Genomic DNA, 27,257 nt, shown 5'->3' with positions numbered 1-27,257 from the left:
TGGTCATAGTAAGTGGGAAGCTTCAATCATATCATTTATGCAGCCACTGGTGTTATGAAAAGGAATGACACTAGTATGTCAACTTGACAGCAGTGAAAATACTAAAATCATTATTCTTAAACATAATCAGGCTGATTCCAAGGCAGTTTGTAATAATTATTTCTCAGTTCTTAGTGTTTTCAGACCTGTTGTCATTTCATTTTTGCCATGCATCTATGAGATTTGCAAGGCAAGTATTACCACTTCTATTTTATAAGGTGAAGAAGCTGATGCAGACAGGATTAATGTTAGAAATTTTGCTGACAGAAATATGCATTACTTGTATCATATGAGTATTAGTCTGCTAGTGTTGTCATAATAAAAATACCACAGACTGAGTATCTTAAACAACAGAATTTTACTTTCCCATACCTCTGGAGGCCAAAAGTAAAACAATGAAGGTACTGTCTGTGTGGATTTCTGGTGAGGCTCTCTTCCTGGCTCACAGAGGGTTTCCTTCTCAGTGTCCTCACAAGGTCTTTCTTCTGTGTTCCTGCCATGAGAGAATGAGGGCTCTAGTGTCCCTTCCTTTTCCTACAAGAACACCAATCCTGTAGGATTAGGGCCCCACCCACCTGACCTTTTCAAACTTAATTACCTTCTTAATGGACCTCTCTTCAAATACAATGACATTAAGGGATAAGGCTTCAATGTATGGATGTGGGCACAGGGGAAACAGTTCTGTCCAAAACAGACTGTAAAGTGAAAGTAAAAGTCTCTCAGTTGTGTCATACTGTTTGCAATTCTACGGACTATATAGTCCATGGAATTCTCCAAGCCAGAATACTGGAGTGGGTAGCCTTTCCCTTCTCCAGGGGATCTTCCCAACCCGGGGATCGAACCCAGGTCTCCCACATTGCAGGGGGATTCTTTACCAGCTGAGCCCCAAGGGAAGCCCAAGAATACTGGAGTGGGTAGCCTGTCCCTTTTCCAGGGGATCTTCCTGACCCAGGCATTGAACCCAGGTCTCCTGCATTGCAGACAGATTCTTTACTGACTGAGCTATAGAGATATTCATACCACTTTAAGGAAGTATTAATAGTTATGTAGTAAACTTGATTAACTATTTTTGCAGTCTCTCAACATGTGCATGTAAGTGGAGATCTATTTTAGTACATTGCATCTGCAGTTACTTACAACAAAAATAATTAACATGTCCAAAACAAAGTTTTATCCATCTAAGACATTCTTATGTTTTCTATAAAATATGCTTTTATAAAGACAGTAATATCTATAGATTTGCCAATAAATTCAAAATATTATATGGCTGGGAAAAGGAAACAATCACTGCAAGGGAGTTGCAAAACCCTAGACACCGGGGCCCAGTTCTGTTACCTGTATCTGTATGACCAGCAAAGGCAGTCACCTCCCTTCTCTAGTCTTTTTTCCCCTTCTCTAGTCCTTAGCACCTTAGTCCTTAACACCTCTATAATCTGCTGCAGTTTCCCTAATCTACCTTCATTTATCGGTAACAATGTAACTATGTTTTATTCCAAATATATGATCAAATTTAATATTTAAAATAGATATTATGCCATTCCTTGTTTAGATGTGCTTTTAATAAAACCCATGGAAATCTCTTGAGAGTACTTTTTATATTTACTTCAGATTAGCACAGAAATAGCACTTTAAAATAGGAAAATCACTTCTTAAAGCTGCTTTTTAATTATTGTACAGGTCCTGAGAGTGTATTATGATCGCCTTCTGGATAATGCAGACAGAAGTTGGCTTATCACCTACATTCAAGAAATCTTAAAAACATATATGGAAGAAAATTTTCATGAGCTTTTTCAAAGTTTGGATTTTGATAATGATGGGATAGTGGAAGAAGATGATTTACGCAGCTTAATGTTCTGTGATTTCCACGATCCCAAGAGAGAGGATACCAACTACAGAGAAATTGCAGATGTGGATGCTCTCCGGGTGATAGCAGAAGCTCACCTAGAAGAATACAACAACATGAGCAAGAAAACAATGAACCTTGTCTTGTTCCGGTTTGCCATCGAGCACATCAGCAGAATTTCCAGGATCCTGAAACAGCCTCGCAGCCATGCTCTTCTGGTTGGTGTTGGAGGGAGTGGAAGGCAGTCCGTCACCAGATTAGCTGCCCACATGGCTGATTCTTCAGTATTCCAGGTTGAAATTTCCAAGGGCTATGGTAACTCTGAGTGGCATGAAGATTTAAAAGTGATCTTAAGAAAATGTGCTGAAGGGGAGATGCAGGGTGTTTTCCTATTTACAGATACTCAGATTAAAAAGGAGTCGTTTCTAGAAGATGTCAACAATCTGCTAAATGCTGGGGAGGTTCCAAATCTCTTTGCATTGGATGAGAAACAGGAGATATGTGATAAGATGCGTCAGATAGATCGCCAACGGGATAAAACCAAACAAACAGACGGAAGCCCCATAGCTCTTTTCAACATGTTTGTTGACCGCTGCCGCAACCAACTGCATGTTGTCCTTGCCATGAGTCCCATTGGAGATGCCTTTCGGATTCGTCTTAGAAAGTTCCCTGCTCTAGTAAACTGCTGTACCATTGACTGGTTTCAGGTATTGTCATGTAAATTTTAGACAGACTTCTAGAAATATTGATTCTCCATCATCAGCATGACTTATTTTAAAGTCCACCCCACCCCCCACAATTGTGGCTCAGCAGAATTTTCTGATCAATAATAATATATTTTATGAATTAAAATTCAAAAATCATTATAACAGAAAAACCTTTTATTACTAGTGTATACAGTCATTGACATCAACTTATTGTAGAAAGTTTTAGGATAAAGTTGTATATCTGTCAGGTTCCTGACAGGGAAGAAAGAATACCTGGGAAGGCCTCACTGAGGAAAGTTGAATGAAGGAACTGTTCATGAAGGTGTAGGCAGGATTAAAGGAACTTGAGAGGGATGGTGAGGCAGGAAATGGTAGAGCATAGCAAGAAGATGTTACTACAGCTGGGTTTAAAGGGGCATAGGGAGGAAAATGTGTTACTGGAACTTGAAGCTGTGGAAGTAGGAAAGTCTGACGGGATCAGGAACCCCAAACCTAGAGTTCAGCTTCTGCTAGAAAGCAAGAGGGATAGAAATGCCTCTACCTCTCTCTTCTCCCACCCTCCAGTCTCTTTCCATTAGAAAACCTGGCAGAAAGTCAAAAGGAAGAAACTCCCAGTGACCACTTTTTCTAATGAATTTCAGTATCAGAAGTACAGAACATACAAGGGCATAGGGTAGGAAGTTTGTGAGCTGTGGCAGAGATCCTGTGAGGAAGATCTAACACACAGGAATTTTTGACCTTGGGGAATTTACATAACCCCTTTGTCCCTCCAATTTCTGCTGAGATTTCATGAAAAAACATATTTATTGAACCCTTGCTTTGTAGCGGATCTTATTCTAAAGCTGGAGATGAGTCAGAAAATGAAATAGACTAGGCTTCTGCTTTTCTTGAGTTTACTTACATGCTTGCAAATTAGTGAAAAATAATTCCATCATACAGGGTAGCATAAATGGAGTAAAAGGTTTTCTGAATCAGTGACCTTTAGGAGGAAACATAAAGGACAAAAAGTGCCAGTACTGAGAGGATCTGGTCAGAGACAAGAAATTAGTGAAGACAAGGAGCTTCATAGGAAGATTGAATAGAGTGAGAAAAACTCAGGACAAGGGCATAGTACCTGAGGGGGAAATTACATAGAGTGGGGTTGGAAAGGTGGAAAGGGCCAGATCAAGTAGGGATTTACAGATTAGCTTTGGATTTCGTTTTGAATATGTTGCGAAGTCTTCAAACAGTTGTAAATTGAGAGTGTGAAATTAGCTGTTAATAGTCTGCATTTGATGAGATCACTCTGGCAACTCCACAGAGCACACAAGCAGGGTGGACAGTTAGGACACTGTTGAAATATTCCAGAAAAACTATAACAGTTGAACTGCGATGGCAATTATAGGTGTAGAAGGAAAAGAGTTGGAAGCTATTTTAGGGATGGTGCCCATAGAACTGGATTTTGAGATGGATATAGAATTGAGGTGTTTACTAAGTTGGGAAGATCACAACCATTTGGGGGGAGATATGACCATGATTCAGACTTGTTGAGTTTGAGGCAATTATGAAAGAAATCAAGGAGGCAGTTATTCATCAACTTCTGGAGTTTAGGGTAGAGGATAGTAACATTTACCTCGGAAATTTGGGGAGAAATAAATGAGATAATAATAGTAGAATGTGCAAAAAAGATACACATTCTATAAATTTGGTTCCTTTTTTCTTCCTTTCTCCTGCAATACTCATGTACAATTTCTCTAACTCCTGAACAAACCAGAAAGAGTTAACAACATTACATGCATTAGCTACTGGCTCCCTGTCCTAAGCAGTCAAGTACTTGGGGGAAGTTTCTCCTGAGATTCTGTCCCACCCCATTTCTCATCCTTTCCCCTGCATTTCCACCATCTGTGAAGGACCTCAGTAGTAACAGACTCCTGTCAGTAACTTCGATGATATGCTAAAGCGTTTATCTTACATTCAGTCCTGGCCTGAAGACGCACTACAGGCAGTTGCCTCCCGCTTCCTGGAAGACATTGAAATGTCAGAGGAAATACGAGATGGCTGCATTGAGATGTGTAAAAGCTTCCACACTTCTACTATAGATTTATCCACATCCTTCTATGTTGAACTTCAAAGATACAATTATGTGACACCTACCTCTTATCTTGAATTAATCTCTACCTTCAAACTGTTGTTGGAAAAGAAAAGGAGGTAAAAATGAAATTTCTTATTCCTAAGTAAGCTATGGTGGTTTTAAAACATTTATGTGGACAAAAATGACATAGCAAAAATGAATATTTTTATTTCATATATGTGTATACTGTGAGTTTTGTTGAATCATTTAATGATTTACTCCACAAACATTTTTAGGTTAGGGAGCAAGGCTTATTCTTTTGTGCACATGATTGCCTAGCACGTCATAAATGTATAATCATATTTAAGGAATGAAGATGTGCCACTCAGAGCTGCAGTAAGGCCCCAGGGTACTTTGGCAGTGTACTGGGTAAACATCACTAGTGAGTAATTTTTCTTCAATAAGTAATTAGATAATAAATAAACCTTCTCTTTAGGTACTGAACAGCTGGAACCTAGAGACAGTCACTCAATATACATAGCTAGCTTTCCTTCTTTAAGTAAACTCTTATTTGAGAACATCAATACAAACATCAGTAAACTTATATACTATAGAATGTGTCAATATGAGCTTTTTTGATGTTGTTGACGTTAACCTATACATGCAGAAAAGTTGATTCAACGGTTTCTTTGATTCTAAAAATTAATACTCCGTCTCCTTGGGTCAGGAAGATCCCCTGGAGGAGGAAATGACAACCCATTCTGGTATTCTTGCCTAGAAAGTTCCATGGACAGAGGAGCCTGGTGGGCTACAGTCCGTGGGGTCACAGAGTCAGACATGACTGAGCACATAACACACTTTCCACACAGACACACATATATATTATAAGATGTAAAAGTAAATTACTTATAAAGTTAGGTGTTTAGAAGTTTTACTAACCACCTTTAAGGAGGTCTTTTACTAGTGAAATTTATTTAAGCAATTTATATATTACATTTATAAATTTTAATATTATTATTACCCTGATTTAACAAACTGAACTTTCCTAGGTACTTAATTTATATAAAATCTGGTAAGTTAAACTTACACATATGGTAAGCCTTAAGTTTTTTTAAGTGTTTGACTATTACCTATAGACTTGATGGGATTTTTTTTTTTACTTAAAAATACAAATTAACTCTGTTGCTCAATTATGCTCAATTATCAGGGCTTCCCTGGTGGCTCAAACAGTAAAATATCTCCCTGCAGTGCAGGAGACTCATTAGGAAAGTCTCCTGGCGAAAAGAATGGCTATCCACTTGAGTATTCTTGCCTGGAGAATTCCATAGAGAGAGGAGCCTGGAGGGCTACAGTCCATGGGGTTGCAGAGTTGAACACATCTGAGCAACACACACACATATATATATATTGAGGTACAAGTTCAGTTCAGCTCAGTTCAGTTGCTCAGTTGTGTCTGGCTCTTTGCCACCCCATGAACCGCAGCACGCCAGGCCTCCCTGTCCATCAACAACCCCCAGAGCTCACCTAAACTCATGTCCATCAAGTTGGTGATACCATCCAACCATCTCATCCTCTGTCGCCCCCATCTCCTCCTGCCCTCAATCTTTTCCAGCATCAGGGTTTTTTCAAATGAGTCAGCTCTTCGCATCAGGTGGCCAAAGCATTGGAGTTTCAGCTTCAACATCAGTCCTTCCAATGAACACCTAGGACTGATGTCCTTTAAATATTAAATATACTTGAAACACCAAATGTGCACAGAGTCCTTGACAAAAAAAAAAATAAGTTAATTTTTGCATATTAACTGTAAATCTTTCTAAATTTTCCTATGGCTATCTCATTATCTCAGGCATTTTGAAGTACTTTTTCTTGTATTATCTAAGATGCTATCTAGACTGGTGGGAAACTTCTCAGCAATATTTACAGTGACTTTGGTAATGCCTTCTACAGCAGAGGTGTCATAGCTTCCTATGCATCATGGTCCACACCCCATATTGAATCATACCAATAGCATTCTTTCCATCTCCTAGTGAAATCTGCAAGTTCCACCCAAGGCTACTACATAACTTGACTGAATTTTATTATTTCTTTGACTGTCAAGATATTATCTTTCCATTTAGATCTTAGGATTTTAACCTAATGGAATCTTGCTTTTCTCCCCCAGTATTTTCCTATCCAGGAGGATCAAAACCTCTTGGAGAGTCTGATTAATTGGGAGGTATCACTTATATCTCTCTTTGACTATATGCTCACAGTATTTCAGGCCACCCTAACTGGAAGAAAGATTGTAAAAATGAGATACAAACAGAGAAAAGTTGAAAATAATACTTTTCTAGGCATTTTTATATATTCTTGATGACATTGCAAATTTCCTCTTCTTAAAAATGTTCTCCTTTGCCTCTACTAGAGTTCCCCACCATATAGTTCAGTTAAGTCACTCAGTCGTGTCCAACTCTTTACAACCCATGGACTGCAGTGTGCCAGGCCTCCCTGTCCATCACCAACTCCCAGAGTTTATTCAAACTCATGTCCATTGATCTGGTCATGCCATCCAACCATCTCATCCTCTGTCATCCCCTTCTCCTCCTGCCTTCAATCTTTCCCAGCATCAGGGTCTTTTCCAATGAGTCCGATCTTTGCATCAGGTGGCAAAAGTATTAGAGTTTCACCTTCAGTCCTTCCAATGAATATTCAGGACTGATCTCCTTTAGGATGGACTGGTTGGATCTCCTGGCTGTCCAAGAGCCTCTCAAGAGTCTTCTCCAAAACCACAGTTCAAAAGCATCAATTCTTCGGCTCTCAGCTTTCTTTACAGTCCAACTCTCACATCCATACATGACTACTGGAAAAACCATAGCCTTGACTAGACGGACCTTTGTTGGAAAAGTAATGTCTCTGCTTTTTAATATGCTGTCTAGGTTGGTCATAGCTTTTCTTCCAAGGAGCAAGGATCTTTTAATTTCATGGCTACAATCACCATCTGCAGTGATTTTGGAGCCCCCCAAAATAAAGTCTGTCATTGTTTCCATTGTTTCCCCATCTATTTGCCATGAAGTGATGGGACCAGATGCCATGATCTTAGTTTTCTGAATATTGAGTTTTAAACCAACTTTTTCACTCTCCTTTTCACTTTCATTAAGAGGCTCTTTAGTTCTTTGCTTTCTGCCATAAGAGTGGTGTTATCTGCATGTTTGAGATTATTGATACTTCGGCTGGCAATCTTGATTTCAGCTTGTGCTTCATCCAGCCCAGCATTTCTCATGATGTATTCTGCATAGAAGTTAAATAAGCAGGGTGACAGTATACAGCCTTGACGCAATCCTTTCCCAATTTGGAACCAGTCTGTTGTTACATGTCCAGTTCTAATCGTTGCTTCCTGACCTGCATACAGATTTCCCAAGAGGCAGGTCAGATGGTCTGGTATTCCCATCTCTTTCAGAATTTTCCACAGTTTCTTGTGATCCACACAGTCAAAGGGGTGGCATAATCAATAAAGCAGAAGTAGATGTTTTTCTGGAACTCACTTGCTTTTTCGATCATCCAGCAGATGTTGGCAATTTGATCTCTAGTTCCTCTACCTTTTCTAAATCCAGCTTGAACATCTGTAAGTTCACGGTTCATGTATTGCTGAAGCCTGGCTTGGAGAATGTTGAGCATTACTTTACTAGCGTGTGAGATGAGCGCAATTGTGCGATAGTTTGAGCATTCTTTGGCATTGCCTTTCTTTGGGATTGGAGTGAAAACTGACCTTTTCCAATTACAGTAACCCTGTAGTTACTCTTCCCTTAATAGCTGAAGTCTTCAGATATCTTTATAGCCAAGTAGTATTGTAACCTTCGGAGAAGGCAATGGCAACCCACTCCAGTACTCTTGCCTGGAAAGTCCCATGGATGGAGGAGCCTGGTGGGCTGCAGTCCATGGGGTCGCGAAGAGTCAGAAACGACTGAGAGACTTCACTTTCACTTTTCACTTTCATGCATTGGAGAAGGAAATGGGAACCCACTCCAGTGTTCTTGCCTGGAGAATCCCAGGGATGGGGGAGCCTGGTGGGCTGCCTTCTATGGGGTCACACAAGAGTCAGACACTACTGAAGTGACTTAGCAGCAGCAGCAGCAGTATTGTAACCTAGAAGCAAGCGCTCAGATTCCCTCCCAGGAAACCAGTGTTTTAGCCAACAAGGGGTCCCGTGGGTTGAGCCACCACACTGAAACTGCTTCATGGTGGCCGGGGGCCAGACCTTTCCTGTGCTTGCTCCACAAGGGTTCCACTGAAACCAAACTCACAGATTATATGGTATCCTCTCTCGAGTCTCCTCAGTTCACATTGCTGTAACATATTTTGCTCAGAGGAATCAACTTATCACAGAAGTGTAACAGGTCCCAACTTGCAATGTTTTCTTTTTTTTTCAGTGACAGCCTTTTCAGTTTTCTGGCTCAAACCAGTTAATCACTCAGTTGAAGAGTATGCTTCCATCTTTAGACAATTATCGGGTTGGTTAGTTACCAATGCCAACCTACTTTTTGAAGAGAATTTCTAAAATGCGTCACTTTTTACTTTGAGACATTATGGCATCTCAGATATTTAAAATGAAACAAATTATAAAGAAGCATTTTTTCTACTCATGATGTGTAATTATCTCTGTAACATATATGAATGCAAATCAAAAATTTAAAGTATATTAAAATATTATATTATTTTGAAATCAATTATTATTACTTTATAAGAATTTTGTACCAAAAAAGAGTTGAACTTTATTCTTTGGCCACTTTTATTTTAAATGAAAAATTCCTATTTCAAGATACTTAACACATATTAAAATTATGTGCCACATTTGGCAATGTTCAAACACTATATTTTGGGTACTGAAGTTTATTTAAAATAATTGATTATAAAAAGATCTTAAGGAAAATATTGTTGTTGGAATAAACTTCCCAAGATGACTAATTACAGAGGCACATCATTCATCTTGATGGAGGAGGTTCCTTGCTTTATACTTAGTATATTTTTCTTTTGAATTTGTTATATGCCTGGATACTGTGATAATACTGGCAGTACACAAAACCCCAAGACATACTGTCTGCTTTTAATTGTACACAATCTAAAATTCTAGAGTTCATATTTTTTACCAACTGTTGATTTATGCAAAAATCTTTCAAACCACTTTTTTAAAGTTGAAGTATGCTTGGTTTACAATGTTGTGTCAGTTTCAGGGGTTAAGCAAAGGGATTAAGTTATATATATGTGTGTGTGTGTGTGATTTTTCAGATTCTTTTCCATTATAGTTTATTACAAGATATTGATTATAGTTCCCTGTGCTATACAGTAGGTCCACTTGTTTAGTTATGCCTTGAAAAAAATCTGAAAAGCTAAAGAATACTTATTTTTTTCCTTGAAGAAGAAGCCTAGAGCCTGACAGCTAGCCTTGTTTTATCTCTTTGCTTTCAGTGAAGTCATGAAAATGAAAAAGAGGTATGAAGTGGGTTTGGATAAACTGGATTCTGCTGCATCTCAAGTAGCCACAATGCAATTCGAGTTAGAGGCTCTACATCCTCAGTTAAAAGTTGCTAGCAAAGAGGTTGATGAAATGATGTTGATCATTGAGAGGGAATCGGTAGAAGTTTCCAAAACTGAAAAAATCGTGAAAGCTGATGAAACTATAGCAAACGAACAAGCTATGGCTGCCAAAGCCATTAAAGATGAATGTGATGCTGACCTGGCGGGGGCTTTGCCCATATTAGAGTCAGCACTGACAGCCCTTGACACCCTCACTGCACAGGTAAGAGCGCAGCTGTGGGCTTGCTGGGAGACCTGTTAGCATAACTTAAGGAAGTGCTTACCATTGTGTGCTGCAGTTTGGTCTATCTTTCCAAAGTCTCCACGTTGAATGTGATTAAAATCATTTTCAAATTGGCCAAAAGATTCCCTAATTGACCTGGAAAAAGAAATGGACATGCAAGACTAAGACAGTTTTGAAAAGAAAGTTTCCAAATGTTCTAAACAACCATACAACAATCATTATTTCAGGAACTTTGCAGAGCAACTTTAATTGACAGGGGCATGAATATACACTTTTATTTTATGTACACTTTTTCATATTTAGAAACTGTAGCTAGATATGCCTTACAGTATATATGGTAAGGTGGGGTGTCAGTGTTTGTCAGTGGGTTTTTTGTGTGTGTGATACATATGACAAGTTATGTATGATTTTTAATAATTTATAATAATTGTTAGTATAAAATTTATAATGTTATAAAATAAAACAAAATGTTTTGTTTTATAATATAGCTTTGACAGTATTAAAAATTAAAACATGAAAGGGAACATTTCATTTAAGAAAGATTAAGATGAATTTTGAAAAATAGCGTTGGCAATCTCAGCTAAACTTTTGCGTAAATTACTAGAAGATGGGACATCCCTTGTGGCTCAGCTGGTAAAGAATCCACCTGCAATTCAGGAGACCTGGGTTCAGTCCTTGGGTTGGGAAGATTCCCTGGAGAAGGGAAAGCCTACCCACTCCAGTATTCTGGCCTGGAGAATTCCATGGACTTTATAGTCCATGGGGTGGTAAAGAGTTGGACACGACTGAATGACTTTCACATGCACACACGGGAGAGGATGTGTTAGATCCTTTCTTCACACCTTCCTCCAAAATAGGTTTCAGATAGAAATTTAAATATAAATAGTTATATTATATTATAAAATAGTATCAAATGTAGGTCAGATGTTAATAATTGTGGAATATAAACTAGGACTGAAGATTTCTTTGGTATAAGAGAAATCAGAGAAGAAAACACTAAGCAATATTGTTTGTAATATATGTGCTCTGGATACTCTCTTGTATTTTTCAAAAATAAGAGAATTTTTGTACCTAAAAATGTAATGGTACATTTTTGTACCTAAAAAAAGTAATGAATTTTAGTACCTAAAAATCAACACATTTTATTTCATATAAACACCACGGATAGAAGTTTAGAAACACTAAGGGAAAAAATCTTTCAACTGCATGGCAAATAAAATATTAATATACTTCTGTGTGTAAAGCTCTTACAAATCACTAAGGGAAAAAAGTAGCTCTAACATAATATAGTAAATAATATAAAGAAGTACCAATTCAAAAAGGAGGAAACACAAATAGTTAATAAGGGTATGAAAATACATCATATCTCACTTGTATTTAAAGTCTATACAGTTCATGGAATTCTCCAGGACAGAATACTGGAGTGGGTAGCCACTCCAGTAAAACCACTGGTGGTTTCTTTACCAGTTGAACCACCAGGGAAGCCTAAGGAATACTGGAGTAGGTAGCATGTCCCTTCTCCATCGGATCTTCCCAACCCAGGAATTGAACCAGGGTATCCTGAATTGCAGGTGGATTCTTTACCAGCTGAGCTACCAGGGAAGCCCCCAAAGAAATACAAATCAAAATAAAATTTCTTTTGCCTGATAGAATGCTTACCCGTGTTGTTAAGGGTATATGTAATAAAACAGGCACCCTTATATATTTTCTGCAGGTCAGTTTGTCAATATTTGTCAAAAGCTTTAAAAAAAAAATTAAGATTTTAATTGTAATAGTAAAAAAGAAAAAGGCATGGAGTGTTAGAATTATGGTTCATATCTATACATCAGAAAGCTATGCAGCATTAAAAATGATGTAAATGTTTACTAGCACAAGAGTATGTTTATTATATATTATTAAAACAGAACAGTTTAAAACAGCATGTATATTAGATATACTATGATTCCACCGGTTAAAATAGGGCAGATACACTGGTTTATAGCATATACACATGAAAAAGATGTAGAGAAATATAAAGTAAGATGTTTACAGGAGTTAACTATATGTGATTGGTTTTACAGGAGACATATGTACAGTTTCTCTATATTTCTCTGTTTGCATCTATAACTTGTATAGTTTTTAAGAAGCAGCAAAGCTCTTACTTTGGGACAGTCAATAAAAAGCTCTTTCATGTGTTCTTGAAGTGGATTTCATGTCGTGAGTGATCTCAGGGTATTTTCCCATTACTCTTTTTTATTTTTAACTTTGCCTTTGAGATAAACTTCTCAGCACTTCATGATACAATTCTATCACTGTCAGCAGTTTCTGACACTTCACTGTCAGTGAGTAGCGAGTTTCTATCTTATGGCTTAGTTTGAAAATAGGAACCACACAAGTCAATGTAAACAATTCTTGCATGTTGTTATTTCAAGGACATTACAGTGGTAAAATCCATGAAGAGTCCTCCCGCTGGTGTCAAGCTTGTTATGGAAGCTATATGCATCTTGAAAGGCATCAAAGCCGACAAAATCCCTGACCCAACAGGTACAGGGAAAAAGATTGAGGATTTCTGGGGTCCTGCCAAAAGACTTCTGGGTGACATTCGATTTCTGCAGTCACTTCATGAATATGACAAGGACAATATTCCTCCAGCTTACATGAACATCATAAGAAAAAATTATATTCCAAATCCAGATTTTGTTCCAGAAAAGATAAGAAATGCTTCCACAGCAGCCGAAGGTCTGTGCAAATGGGTCATAGCAATGGATTCATATGATAAGTAAGTAGTGAGAAAAAAGAAAACAAACTTTTTTTTTCAGGTTGGTTCTTCAGGTAATATAAAACCTATGAACTACATAGGTGAGAGACTCCTCAGAAAGTCAGGTCTAATGTCTGCTCTGACATGTTTACTGGAGGCAAGATTATACCAACTACATAGTATAACACAATGATATTTACACTTTTTGGACTCAGCAACATTTTGTTGTTTTTGTTCAGTGGCTAAGTCATGTCTGACTCTTTGCGACTCCATGGACTGAGGAGCACCAGGCTTCCCTGTCTTTCATTATCTCCCAGGGTTTGCTCAAACTCATGTCCATTGATTTGGTGGTGATGACATCTAACCATCTCAACCTTTTACACTCTAAAAAATGATTATAGACCCCCAACCTTTTTATCAATATATTAGAAATTAAAAGTGAGAATTTTAAAAAAATTATTTACTGATTCATTTCTAAAAAGCAACAAATACTTTACATAAATACTTCTTTTTTAAAGTCCACATTTTCAAAAAATTTTGGAAGAAAAGTGGTGGCATTTTATACTTTTGCAAATTTCTTTACTATGTTCTTTAAGAGAAGACAGCTGGATTCTCAGATCTGCTTCTTCATTCAATCTGTGGTGGGCTGTTGTTTTGACTAAAGTATATGAAGAAAATACAGCCTCACACAGATGTTTAGTTGACAGGGAGAGCCTCATTGGAGTCCCCAGGGGGAGGGGACATGTCTTGGACCACATTTTGAAAACAACACCTAACGTACAGTCTTTGATGAAACAAACAGCCTATATGGATGATTATATGAGAAACATTTATATCATATACAAAACAGTAAAAACTGTTGGTTATTCCTTTGAAAAGCAACTATTACAGGATATCTTTAAATCTCACAATTCTATTTGTGAGATGTGTACATCTATATTACATGCTATATATGTTTTGGACAATGATGTATTCTGTTAATGATAAATTTTAATTTAGTGTTTTATCATTTATTTGGATTTCCCTGATGGCTCAGCTGTAAAGAATCTGCCTGCAATGCAGGAGATGTGGGAGACACAGGTTAGATCCTTGGGTTAAGAAGATCCCCTGGAAGAGGAAATGGCAATTCACTCCAGTATTCTTGCCTGAAAAATCCCATGGACAGAGGAGCCTGGTGGGCTATAGTCCAAAGGGTCACAACGAGTCAGACACAGTTGAGCAACTGAGCACACATGCACACATACATTTATTTAGAATGGTAACCCCGCTGATTCCATTTTCTAGAAGAGAATTTAGATCTGTAATTTCCCCTATATAGTCCCTTTTATTACTGACATACATATTTATAAGATATCTGGTTTTAGTTAAGGGTATATTCTGATATTTGAAAAAAAGTAAAATATAAAGACAGGAGCATCATTGTTATATGTATATAATAAGCCTAGAAGAGAAAAAACAAAAGAGTTGGGGAACTGAAGAAGTGGGTGTATACAGTATCATTTTAACTATTTTGAGATGAAAATAAAATAATAAGATTAATCTACAAAATAATAAGAATTAAAATGAAAGAACAAAATGACATAAATAAAATACCCTTCCTTTCTTCATTGTTATTAAGCCTTAATGAGTTAGACTGGTTTACATAAACACTGTAATATTTTACATGTATGTGCTTATTCTCCTTTTCCAAAATCACCAAAATTGACACTGGCAACAATTTAATATTTATCTATGGTTTAAAAAAAATCACTTATTTAGGGGTTTTCCTGGTGACTCAAACAGTAAAGAATCTACCTGCAATGCAGGAGACCTGGGTTCGATCTCTGGGTCGGGAAGATACCCTGCCTGGAGAATTCCATGGGACAGAAAAGCCTGACGGGCCGTAGTCCATGGGGTCGCAAAGAGTCAGACATGACTGAGCGACTAACACACATATGCAATCACTTATTTGAAAATATTATATATATTTGATATCTATTTTGAGACTCATTTTATTGCTGGTATTAACTTTGTTAAATGTAAGATATAGAAATCAGTATAGGTTTTATGTGAAGATGTGTTTTGAGTTATAATAAGGATTTTAGAAAAGTAATTCATGTATTCTACTATTGTGTGAAAATTGTGTAAATCTTAATTATGTTGAATTGGTTCACAGTGCTCTTCAGGTCTACTATATCCTTCTACCTTTCTGTATGTTCTACTAATTTGGGGAGTTTGATATTGAAACTCTACCTAAAAATCTTAATGTATTTACTTAAAATAATTGTAATATATAGTAGAGCTATACATAATCTTGTTCTGTATTTTCCAAGTTTCCTGTAAATGTGTTATCATTCTTTCATAATTTAAAAAAATTAAAAAGTAAATTCAGTGATGGAAAGTACACTAGAATATTAAACATGTATTTAATTTTCCAATTTTACTTTTGGCAGAGTGGCAAAAATTGTAGCTCCCAAAAAGATAAAACTGGCTGCAGCTGAAGGGGAGCTTAAAATTGCTATGGATGGTCTCAAAAAGAAGCAGGCAGCACTTCGGGACGTTCAGGACAAGCTGGCCAGGCTTCAGGACACACTCGAACTAAATAAACAAAAGAAAGCTGACTTAGAAAACCAGGTATAGTATAATACAGAAAGACATAGGCACATCTTCAGTTACTCTAAATAAGAATAATGTTCACGCAGCTACAAAAACAGCAATACTGTTTTCTTCCTGGTCAGGAGTTGGCAAGCAGTGGACCACAGGATAAACCCACCTTTGTATGGCCCACAAGCTAATAATAACTTTGACATTTTTAAATGATTATACAAGTTTCTATATAATATCCTCAGTTTTGCCTCTTGGTCCATGAAGCCTATAATATTTATCTTCTGGCTCTTTATCCCACAAAAAGAAAAAAATCACCAACCATCTCTACTATAGATTACTAGAATATTGAGCTAAATTATTTAAATCATTCTTCATTATGAGTGAGAGAATGGAAAACCAAACTGTTAAGTAACAGTTATGTGAAAGTTAATGGCAGAGCTGAGATTAGAACTCAACACCCAGAACCATACTGTGTCCACTGGAAATGTTTTTAAGACTAAAATCATTACTCCAACTTAGTGATACCTTTTGTAAAAAGTAATTGCTAGGATCTGATTATGTTCCCCAGAAAAGTCCAAGTATCTTGATATACAGTCAACATTTATTGAGTGCTTATCATGTGCAAGGCACTGTTGTTCTGAGAGCAATGTATATTATGTTACTGATTCTCACAAAAGCTTTCTGAGGGAGGTAATCTTTTTAGATTATTTTCTAGAAACTAAAGCACAGAAAAGTTAAGCAACTTGCTCATGGTCAACCCAGTTTCTAAGTTTAGATCCAAGTCCAGGCAATCTGACTCTAATACTTTTCTCTTTCCCATCCTACTAGGCTGCTTCTTTCTGTACAATATGTGCACAAATTCTGTATTTGTACAATCTGTGATATTGTGCTAATCTTAAAAATGTGTCCTATTATTTGACATGGTCTTCAAGTGATCAATTTTTGTTTAAATAATATAACTAACAGATAGATATGTGGTTGCTCACTGTAAACATTTTTCAACTGTGCTGTATGTTTGAAATTATTTGTTTTTCATAATAAAATGTTATAAAATTATGGTAATGTAAAATGAATATGTGTACTAAAAGCTTGCTTTTGGAAGAGAAATTTTGGTTAAAATTTTTTACATAGTAGTTTCTGATGACAACTTTATTATGGTCCAAGACCTGATTTAACATTTTAGTTGAGAGAAGAATGTGTGAAGAAAGAAACCAGGATGCAAAAGGTAATAAAAAGAGGGAAAATTAAAAAAAAAAAAAGAGGGAAAATTAACAGGAAAGGTTTTTAAAGAAGTGTCAAAAATCTTACTAATTACATACCTTCTGCTTTTTTTAAACCCATCTTGATATAAACTCTTATGGTATTCTATATGTTTAACACTAAAGGCATTTGTTATTATTAATATAAATATTAATAGCATAGGAAAAAGTACAAGCCAAATTCTCATTCTAAAATAATCTAAATGTCTCTATTTTTATCAATAATTTACTTCTTTTCATGTAAATTATTTTATTTTGAACTTTAAGATAACCTTTACTTAATCTTGTCATCCTCTAAAAATAATGATAAGTCACTTATAATTAATCAAAATAATTCAGATATTCCACTGGAACATTGCTATTGCATGGTTTAAAATGACTTTTGCCCAAGTTTTCCACATTTGTAATTATCCTTCCTCTTTTTTGAAAATAACATTGCTTAATTATGTATAATCAAACTTGGTTGACAGCCTTATGCACAAAGTAGGCTCTCAGCTATTGACTGATGTCCTAATTTAAGGTTAATTGCAAGTGTCTGAGTAGGCTGACACAATTTAGCAGCTTGGAAACTGTGCTTTGTAAGTAAGCATAAATTATTAAAACCTTTAAACATTTAACCTTTAAAATTATCATTAAATCAACTGTAAGTTAAATTAGGGGGAAACGTTCATAGAATATTTAAAATAAAATGCACTTTGATTATTAAAATGGAGGGCAAAACTTTCAGTGTCTCATAACCGTAGCTCATTTCCTTAAATAGAGCAGTTGTTTGTGTTATATGATAAATACCTGTTATGAGTTTCACAAATTAGATTAAAACACTCTCTTTACTATGAAAAAAGTCTAAAAGATCATGGACTCTCCCGTCTTCACAGTGAACTACTACTGCACGTTTTTCTTCCACAGAGAGCTAAAAAAGGAAAACTCGAGGTGTGACTTTGTAATTTAAAAATGTATCCCTGGGGTTAAAATCTGGCAGAATTTTTAACTTACTCTACTTGTAGGTGTTGATAAAAGTTTACTTCTATTTTTGAGGTTGACCTGTGCAGCAAAAAGCTAGAACGAGCTGAACAATTGATCGGAGGCCTTGGGGGTGAGAAAACACGATGGAGCCAGACAGCTCTGGAGTTGGGGCAGCTGTACATCAACCTGACGGGGGACATCCTTGTTTCTTCAGGGGTCGTGGCTTACCTTGGAGCCTTCACATCTAACTATCGACAGGTAGGGAATACTTGTCCACCTCTAGGGTCTCCTCTTGATCCTCCTGGTACATCCAACATTAGTCTTGGATTTTTTGTTGTTGTTGTTTGGATTTCTTGCTAAGTATGAGGGAGAAAAATGTTCGCAAGTGATTTTTAGTTGTGTATTTTAATTATTCAGTAAGTTAGCTTGGTGACAAAAAAATACTATATTAAATACTCTTATAATTGTTTTAGAACTGTTTTTGAAACAAAAAGATCTACTTTAGCACATCATGTGAAATGGTAGGCCCTAGTAATAAAATTTTAGTTCTTATAAACAAGTATAAAGGTATCAGGATTTTTTTTGATGTTTTTAATCAACTACTCTCAATGAGTCTCAATAATAAATCATTTTCAAATGATTTCAGAAGCTAAAGCATCTTAAACCTTCAGTTTTAGTTTAGGAAAAGATGAGCCTGCCTAAAAACAATTGATCAGGGGCATCTTTCCTAAGAAAATAAATACCAAGTTCCCTGCTTCAAATTCCTACCCCTCTGATGAATTCTGCCTCAGTCTTATCCTTGACCCCACTGCTAACCCTACTTCTTCTCCCGGCTTTTTTCTTCCACTTTTCAGTTTCTTTCTCAATGAGACCCAGCATATTCTTCAGCTCTCTTTAGGAATACAACCCAGGACATGGCCCTTCCAAAGCAGAAGAAGGCAATGAGAATAAAGAGAAATTTGAAGCATTTGGCAATAGCTTCTGGTGTCAAGGGAGGAGAGAAAAATGAAAACCCACTTCTAAAGTGGGGCTTTGTCACTTTACAAAGCATTTGTTTTGTTCATGGTCTCAGTTGAGATTCACTTGATTTCAAGGTTTCTCTTAAGTAGGGTTGATTCTTGGAGGCCACTATTTTGGTTTGTTTGCTTGCTTTTAACCAAACTGGTTTAAATTCCTCATATTGATCATGCTTCTGTCTTCAGGCTTCTGAGTTCTCGAAGCCCTTGTCCTGGCACATGAGTTTCATATTCTTCTTAGCTTTCTGTCTTCATTTGTGTCTGAACAACTATCTACGATTATAGCCTCTACATGAAAGTGAAAGAGGAGAGTGAAGAAGTTTGCTTAAAACTCAACATTCAGAAAACTAAGATCATGGCATCTGTTCCCGTCACTTTATGGCAAATAGATGGGGAAACAATGGAAACAGTGACAGACTTTATTTTGGGGGGCCCCCAAATCAGTGCAGATGGTGAGTGCAGCCACAAAATTAAAAGATGCTTGCTCCTTGGAAAAAAAGCTATGACCAACCTAGACAGCATATTAAAAAGCAGAGACATTACTTTACCAACAAAGGTTCGTCTAGTCAAAGCTATGGTTTTTCCAGTAGTCATGTATGGATGTGAGAGTTGGACCATAAAGAAAGCTGAGCACTGAAGAATTGATGCTTTTGAACTGTGGTGTTGGAGAAGACTCTTGAGAGTCCCATGGACTGCAAGGAGATCCAACCAGTCCATTCTAAAGGAGATCAGTCCTGGGTGTTCATTGGAGGGACTGATGCTGAAGCTGAAACTTCAATACTTTGGCCACCTGGTGAGAATAACCAGCTCATTGGAAAAGACCCTAATGCTGGAAAAGATTGAAGACCGGAGGAGAAGGGGATGACAGAGGATGAGATGGTTGGATGGCATCATCAACGCAATGGATGTGAGTTTGAGTAGGCTCTGGGAGTTGGTGATGGACAGGGAGGCCTGGTGTGCTGCAGTCCATGGGGTTGCAAAGAATTGAATATGACTGAGCGACCGAACTGAACTGATAGCATTGACATCTTGTAGTTCAAATAATTAACATTTAATATGACACTATTTACCTAGTCTTAGACTTGTTTGCTTGACAGTTTTAGAGCCTGAGGCTTATAATGATTAAGAAAATTGCTCATAACCACACAGCTGGTTAATGACAGAGCAGAAATGAGACTTGTCATCACCCGAATCCTCACTGAGCCCTCTTTCTACTCTTCTACGTCAACTTGGACTAATGGAAGAAGTAGCTGCAGAGCTTCCTACACTTCTCTGTTAGTCCCCACTGTACCCTGAGTGTCTGCACTGCCTCCAGTGCCATGCTGAAAGTCAGCATTCTGGGGCACCCCTCCAAATCCAGCCCTCTCCAATGACTCCTTCCAAAACACAGCATCTTGTTCTCACTCCCTAGTCACCTGCTTCCACTAGAATGAGGGCTACCAGTTGGACCACCCACACAAATGCTTCTGAAAAGCATTGAGACCAGAACTGAGACCTTGAAATTTACTGACAGAAGCAAAGCAACACTTCAGCTAGACAAAAGATCTAAGCTCATAGCTTCTTCCATGAACTCACATCCACTGTCCCCACCTCTGATTCAAGTAGACACATCATCCCATCCCATCTAAGAAGACTTGAAGGCAATTTTATCTCTTCCTTGTTTTACTGTAGCAACCTAGGCTTTTACTTATCTAGTCTCTACTGTCACTGTTCCTTCCTTTGAATTTATTCTCCACGTCCTACACTGTAATCATTTATCTCTTTCTCCTGGGTCAGGGCAGCTGGCAATTTATGCTGCATCAAAAGTTTCCCATTTGATTCTAAACACAAGGGTAATAGTAGCAACTTCAGTTCTCTACCCAGATCCCCACCTGGCTTCCTGTGCTTTCACATCAAACAACCAGTGCCTGTGGTTTACTTTGGCTGACTTCCCTTGGGTTCTTAGAACCCACTTTGCCCAGCATCCAGTCCCATCACTTCATGGGAGATAGATGGGGAAACAGTGGAAACAGTGTCAGAGTTTTTTTTGGGGGGTTCAAAAATCACTGCAGATAGGGACTGCAGCCATGAAATTAAAAGACGCTTACTCCTTGGAAGGAAAGTTATGACCAACCTAGATAACATATTAAAAAGCAGAGACATTACTTTGCCAACAACGGTTCGTCTAGTCAAGGCTATGGTTTTTCCTGTGGTCATGTATGGATGTGAGAGTTGGACTGTGAAGAAGGCTGAGCGCCGAAGAATTGATGCTTTTGAACTGTGGTGTTGGAGAAGACTCTTGAGAGTCCCTTGGACTGCAAGGAGATCCAACCAGTCCATTCTAAAGGAGATCAGCCCTGGGATTTCTTTGGAAGGAATGATGCTAAAGCTGAAACTCCAGTACTTTGGCCACCTCATGAGAAGAGTTGACTCATTGGAAAAGACTCTGATGCTGGGAGGGATTGGGGGCAGGAGGATAAGGGGACGACAGAGGATGAGATGGCTGGATGGCATCACTGACTCAATGGACGTGAGTCTAGGTGAACTCCAGGAGTTGGTGATGGACAGGGAGGCCTGGCATGCTGCAATTCATGGGGTCGCAAAGAGTCGGACATGACTGAGCGACTGAACTGAACTGGAGAGCTAAAATTGCCTGGGAATTTACTTCCCTTTGAGATGGGCCTTAATGAAAGACAGATGTGAGAGCCTGAAGGTCTGTCTCCCTTCCTTCTGGTTGACACAAATCCATGGAATAACTTACACCCACTATAGGATAAAGCTGAAACTACCTGTGCAGAACTTTGGCCAATCCACCACCTTTTATTGGCTTCTTCCCCATCCTTATACTGACTCTCTTAATATCTCTTCCTTAATAAATCACTGCGGGGAGCCAGCGGGAGGCACTCCGCCCGTGGCAAAGGTCGTGAGGAAGGAGGCTCGACATACGCAAAGGCGGGATTGAGCCTCAGGAGTCCCCCTGGAAATCCTCGAGCATCTACCCCCATAACCAGAGCCTGCCTACTTTACTACTTTGTGCTCTCACCTACACCTCTGACTTTACGGGGGGTTGTCCCCCAACACCTCTTTCGGAGAAGGAGTTAACTTAGAGCTCCAGTTAATAATAATTCCTGGGCATGACAGGAGTGTTCCAAACTTACAAACTCCTCTGAAGGTTCTCTAGCCTGCCTGACAGGCTTGTCCGGCCACATGTGATTGCTCACAGCCTCCCAACCGTGAGAGGCACGAGATGCTTTAAACCTTCTAAAAACAGGTTCCTTAGAAAAGTTAGAAAACCATTAGTATAAGTATAGTGGGCTGATTAGAAATTGTATTGGTGAAGGGTTTTTCATTTGTTGAGCCAATGTTTGTTGCTAAGACTCCACATCCCCTGCCCTTATACACATTAATGAATATATAGAAGAAATAAGTATTAACCTTTGATATAAATCACGTTAGACCTTAGGCTAAGTAAATTATTTCCTTAACTAAAACCCACTACACCCTCACCCTATAGGAATGTAACTTTATTTGGGTGGCGTCTGTTTTAAGAATAATCACCCCTGGAGAAATAAGTGTTGACTGACCGCTGTCACAAGGAGAGGGTCATAAATTGTCAGCAGGCCCCCTGGCCAGAAGATGATGTAACACCCCTAATACCTCTGTATACATTTGTATGAAGCACCTGACTTTGATAAAAGTCAGTACTGCTGACCCCGTGTGACTTTTGTATAACATCTCAGTGTATAAAAACAGACTCTGGAAAATAAAGAATTGGGATCAGTTCCTCGAAAGACTGGTCTCCCCATGTCTCTCTCTCTCTCTCTCAAACTCTGGCTGAGTCTCCATCTGGAGTGCAGAGCTCGCCATGCTTACTAACTTTGCCTGGGCTTCTAAGATCCAACCAGGGAGGCCTCAGTGTCTCCTCTCCTTCAGGAGAATGGAAGGACACCTGCGGCCTACGTAAGTGGTGCAAGCTTCTTGTCTTGAAGTTTTATTGGTTTCCCGCGTAAACCGAGCTACTCAGCCTCTTTTCTCCACTGAATTTTCCTGCTGAGCTATCCTCATTCTATTACTCTTTATATCTCTAATTAATATTTAAATAAGTCGCCGACACCATCCCCGCTTCAAATACCCTGGATCAGCTGGGGCTGGACCCCGACAAATCACTTCACGTAAATCTTCATGTCAGAGTCTGCTACTAGGAAACCCAAGTGAGGCAAAAGGCTTTAAAACAATCTTGGTTTTTTTATTTTTTCACTCTAACATCAAAGGTTTTGGATACCAAGAGCCCATAGTAAGTAGCTACAGCCCCTCTGTCCAGTCTTGAACCTGAGTAGTTGTCAATTATTCATCCACCCTTTTAGATTTTCTAGTACTCCTCATGATAAAATGTAGAAAATTCCAATTCTCCTGACATTACTGGGGCCACATGTTTGATTGTAATGCCCATGCCAGTCTCAAAGACAAAATTCTACGTTGCTGTAAGGACATACAGGCCCTGGAGTTGAATTAATTTGAACTTTTCTTTTTTTTTGGGGGGGGGGGAGCGTTTAAAATTGATTTTTAATGTTAATTTTTCTTTTTTTTAAATTAATTAATTTATTTATTTTACTTTACAATATTGAATTGGTTTTGCCATACATCAACATGCATCCACCATGAGTGTACACGTGTTCCCCATCCTGAACCCCCCTCCCACGTCCCTTTCCATACCATCCCTCTGGGTCATCCCAGTGCACCAGCCCCAAGCTTCGTGTATCCTGCATCGAACCTGGACTGGCGATTCATTTCTTATATGATATTATACATGTTTTAATTTGAAATTTTAAAGAGATCTTTTCCCTACCGATAATCAAAGTCAAAACTGCTCTGGTGGTGGTACATACTTTCACCAAATTGTTGTTCAGTCACTCAGTCACATCTGACTTTTTGTGACCCCATGGACTGCAGCACACCAGTTTCCCTGTCCTTCACCATCTCCTGGAGCTTGCTCAAACTCATGTCCATTGAGTTGGTGATGCCATTCAACCATCTTGTCCTCTGTTGTCCCCTTCTCCTCTTGCCTTCAATCTTTCCCAGCATCAGGGGCTTTTCTAAGGAGTTGGCTCTTCACATTAGGTGGCCAAAACATTGGAACTTCAGCTTCAGCATCAGTCCTTCCAATGAATATTCAGGGTTGATTTCCTTTAGGATTGACTGGTTTGATCTCCTTGCTGTACAAGAGACTCTCAAGAGTCTTCCCCAACACCACGGTTCAAAAGCATCAATTCTTCGGTGTTCAGCCATTTTTATGGTCTGACTCTCACATCCATACATGACTATTGGAAAAGCCATAGCTTTGACTATATGGACCTTTGTCAGGAAAGTAATGTCTGCTTTTTAATACACCGTCTAGGTTTGTGATAGCTTTTCTTCCAAACAAGATATCACCCTGAATGGTCAGTTTTCCATTTCCACCATCTATTTTGCCACCTGATTATTAGCCAGGGTTCTTGGCTTGTATTTTTATGTGCTCGTTCAGAGGCCCTCATGTTAATTTAACTTATTCTCTGCTGCTACATTCCTATAGATGTTGAATTGAGCCACTTAAATTTCTAACCAGAGTTCATCTGTGATGACATACTATACCTGTCAACTGTGGCTCAGACCATGAACTCCTTATTGCCAAATTCAGACTGAAATTGAAGAAAGTAGGGAAAACCACTAGACCATTCAGGTATGACCTAAATCAAATCCCTTATGATTATACAGTGGAATTGAGAAATAGATTTAAGGGCCTAGATCTGATAGATAGAGTGCCTGATGAACTATGGAATGAGGTTCATGACATTGTACAGGAGACAGGGATCAAGACCATTCCCATGGAAAAGAAATGCAAAAAAGCCAAATGGCTGTTTGGGGAGGCCTTACAAATAGCTGTGAAAAGAAGAGAAGCAAAAAGCAAAGGAGAAAAGGAAAGATATAAACATCTGAAAGCAGAGTTCCAAAGAATAGCAAGAAGAGATAAGAAAGCCTTCTTCAGCGATCAATGCAAAGAAATAGAGGAAAACAACAGAATGGGAAAGACTAGGGATCTCTTCAAGAAAATCAGAGATACCAAAGGAACATTTCATGCAAAGATGAGCTCAATAAAGGACAGAAATGGTATGGACCTAACGGAAGCAGAAGATATTAAGAAGAGATGGCAAGAATACACAGAAGAGCTGTACAAAAAAGATCTTCATGATCCAGATAATCACGATGGTGTGATCACTGACCTAGAGCCAGACATCCTGGAATGTGAAGTCAAGTGGGCCTTAGAAAGCAGCACTACGAACAAAGCTAGTGGAGGTGATGGAATTCCAGTTGAGCTATTCCAAATCCTGAAAGATGATGCTGTGAAAGTGCTGCATTCAATATGCCAGCAAATTTGGAAAACTCAGCAGTGGCCACAGGACTGGAAAAGGTCAGTTTTCATTCCATTCCCAAAGAAAGGCAATGCCAAAGAATGCTCAAACTACCACACAATTGCACTCATCTCACACGCTAGTAAAGTAATGCTCAAAATTCTCCAAGCCAGGCTTCAGCAATACGTGAACCATGTTCTGATGTTCAAGCTGGTTTTAGAAAAGGCCGAGGAACCAGAGATCAAATTGCCAACATCCGCTGGATCATAGAAAAAGCAAGGGAGTTCCAGAAAAACATCTATTTCTGCTTTATTGACTATGCCAAAGCCTTTGACTGTGTGGATCACAATAAACTGGGGAAAATTCTGAAAGAGATGGGAATACCAGACCACGTGATCTGCCTCTTGAGAAATTTGTCTGCAGGTCAGGAAGCAACAGTTAGAACTGGACATGGAACAACAGACTGGTTCCAAATAGGAAAAGGAGTTCGTCAAGGCTGTATATTGTCACCCTGCTTATTTAACTTCTATGCAGAGTACATCATGAGAAACGCTGGACTGGAAGAAGCACAAGCTGGAATCAAGATTGCCGGGAGAAATATCAATAACCTCAGATATGCAGATGACACCACTCTTATGGCAGAAAGTGAAGAGGAACTAAAAACCCTCTTGATGAAAGTGAAAGAGGAGAGTGAAAAAGTTGGCTTAAGGCTCAACATTCCAAAAATGAAGATCATGGCATCCAGTCCCATCACTTCATGGGAAATAAAAAACGCAGACGATACTTAGTAAGTATTCAATAGTGTGCTGTCTTAACTCAATCTTGAATCATGATTAACAACTCTGAATTCCCCTTTATGGGCAGTTTGCTAAGCCCTCACCTCAACCATTTGCCTTATCAGGCTATGATAATCCTGGGTTACAATAGGCACATACCCAACTTCCAGAGGGCTTCCCTTGTGGCTCAGCTGGTAAAGAATACACCTGCAATGTGGGAGACCTGGGTTCAATTCCTGGGTTGGGAAGATTCCCTGGAGAAGGGAAAGGCTACCCCCTCTAGTATTCTGGCCTGGAGAATTCCATGGACTATATCGTCCATGGACTCACAAGTAGTCGGACACGACTGAGTGACTTTCAGTTTCACAACTTCCAGAGACCCCCCAGATACCTAGTCCCTTCTTCCCAGTGCCTGTGGAACTACTCCAGAGACCAGTCCTCAGGAAGCCCAGGAAACCTAGCCAACTCCACCCCACTCTGCTTGACATTTGTAAACTGCCCCCTGCAGTTCAAGCTCACTATTACCCTGTGTCAGGTGTAGCCTCCTGTTGGGGAGGTTTCTCTTATTTGGAGCTTTGAGTAATGGAGTTCTGCCTCTCATCTAATGAGTGACTTTATGTTGTGTCCCACCATCCAAGAAAGCCTTAATCATACCTAAGATCATATAATTATGACAGAAAAGCCTGGTAGGAAACACTTGAATCAAAATAAAAGTATCATCTATAAATGGACAGTGTGAAATTCTGTGCCATGGATGGGCTGCAGTGAGAAGAACACAGTATCATTTTGTCGATATTCCTGACAAAGGTTCATAATCTGAATTGACTCTTGAGAGAACATCACACAGACGCAGCTGTGGGCCATTCTAGGGAATAACCAGGTAATCAAGGTCATGAAAGGCATCAATTGTCCCCAAACCATCATAGTGTTTTCATGTACCAAAGGAATATTGGTCCAATCTACTCAGCAGGAACCTGAGGGAGATGGTAGTGCCTACCATGCCCTCTTGGCTAGGCACACACTTGGCACACACAGCATCTTTATTTGCCCATGGACTGGTATCAATACCACATATATATGCCCCTTCCTAACCTATTTTCTCTCCAGTCATGTTTTTCACTA

General features: G+C 38.6%; 1 protein-coding gene across 4 annotated transcripts in view; it reads left to right on the top strand.

Moving 5' to 3' along the window:
• Positions 1-27,257, top strand: part of DNAH7 (dynein axonemal heavy chain 7) — a 252,750-nt gene that overhangs the window by 149,789 nt on the left and 75,704 nt on the right. For all 4 annotated transcript variants that reach the window (XM_061440697.1, XM_061440686.1, XM_061440708.1 and 1 more), the window contains 6 exons: positions 1,717-2,589; positions 4,547-4,776; positions 10,082-10,412; positions 12,845-13,191; positions 15,603-15,783; positions 18,051-18,236. In XM_061440697.1, the coding sequence (XP_061296681.1) occupies positions 1,717-2,589; positions 4,547-4,776; positions 10,082-10,412; positions 12,845-13,191; positions 15,603-15,783; positions 18,051-18,236 (2,148 nt within the window). The remainder of the gene's footprint in view (positions 1-1,716; positions 2,590-4,546; positions 4,777-10,081; positions 10,413-12,844; positions 13,192-15,602; positions 15,784-18,050; positions 18,237-27,257) is intronic.

Source organism: Bos javanicus, chromosome 2, assembly GCF_032452875.1.
Source record: "Bos javanicus breed banteng chromosome 2, ARS-OSU_banteng_1.0, whole genome shotgun sequence".
Classification (NCBI taxonomy): Eukaryota; Metazoa; Chordata; class Mammalia; order Artiodactyla; family Bovidae; genus Bos; species Bos javanicus.
This window is presented reverse-complemented; position numbering and strand designations above follow the sequence as displayed.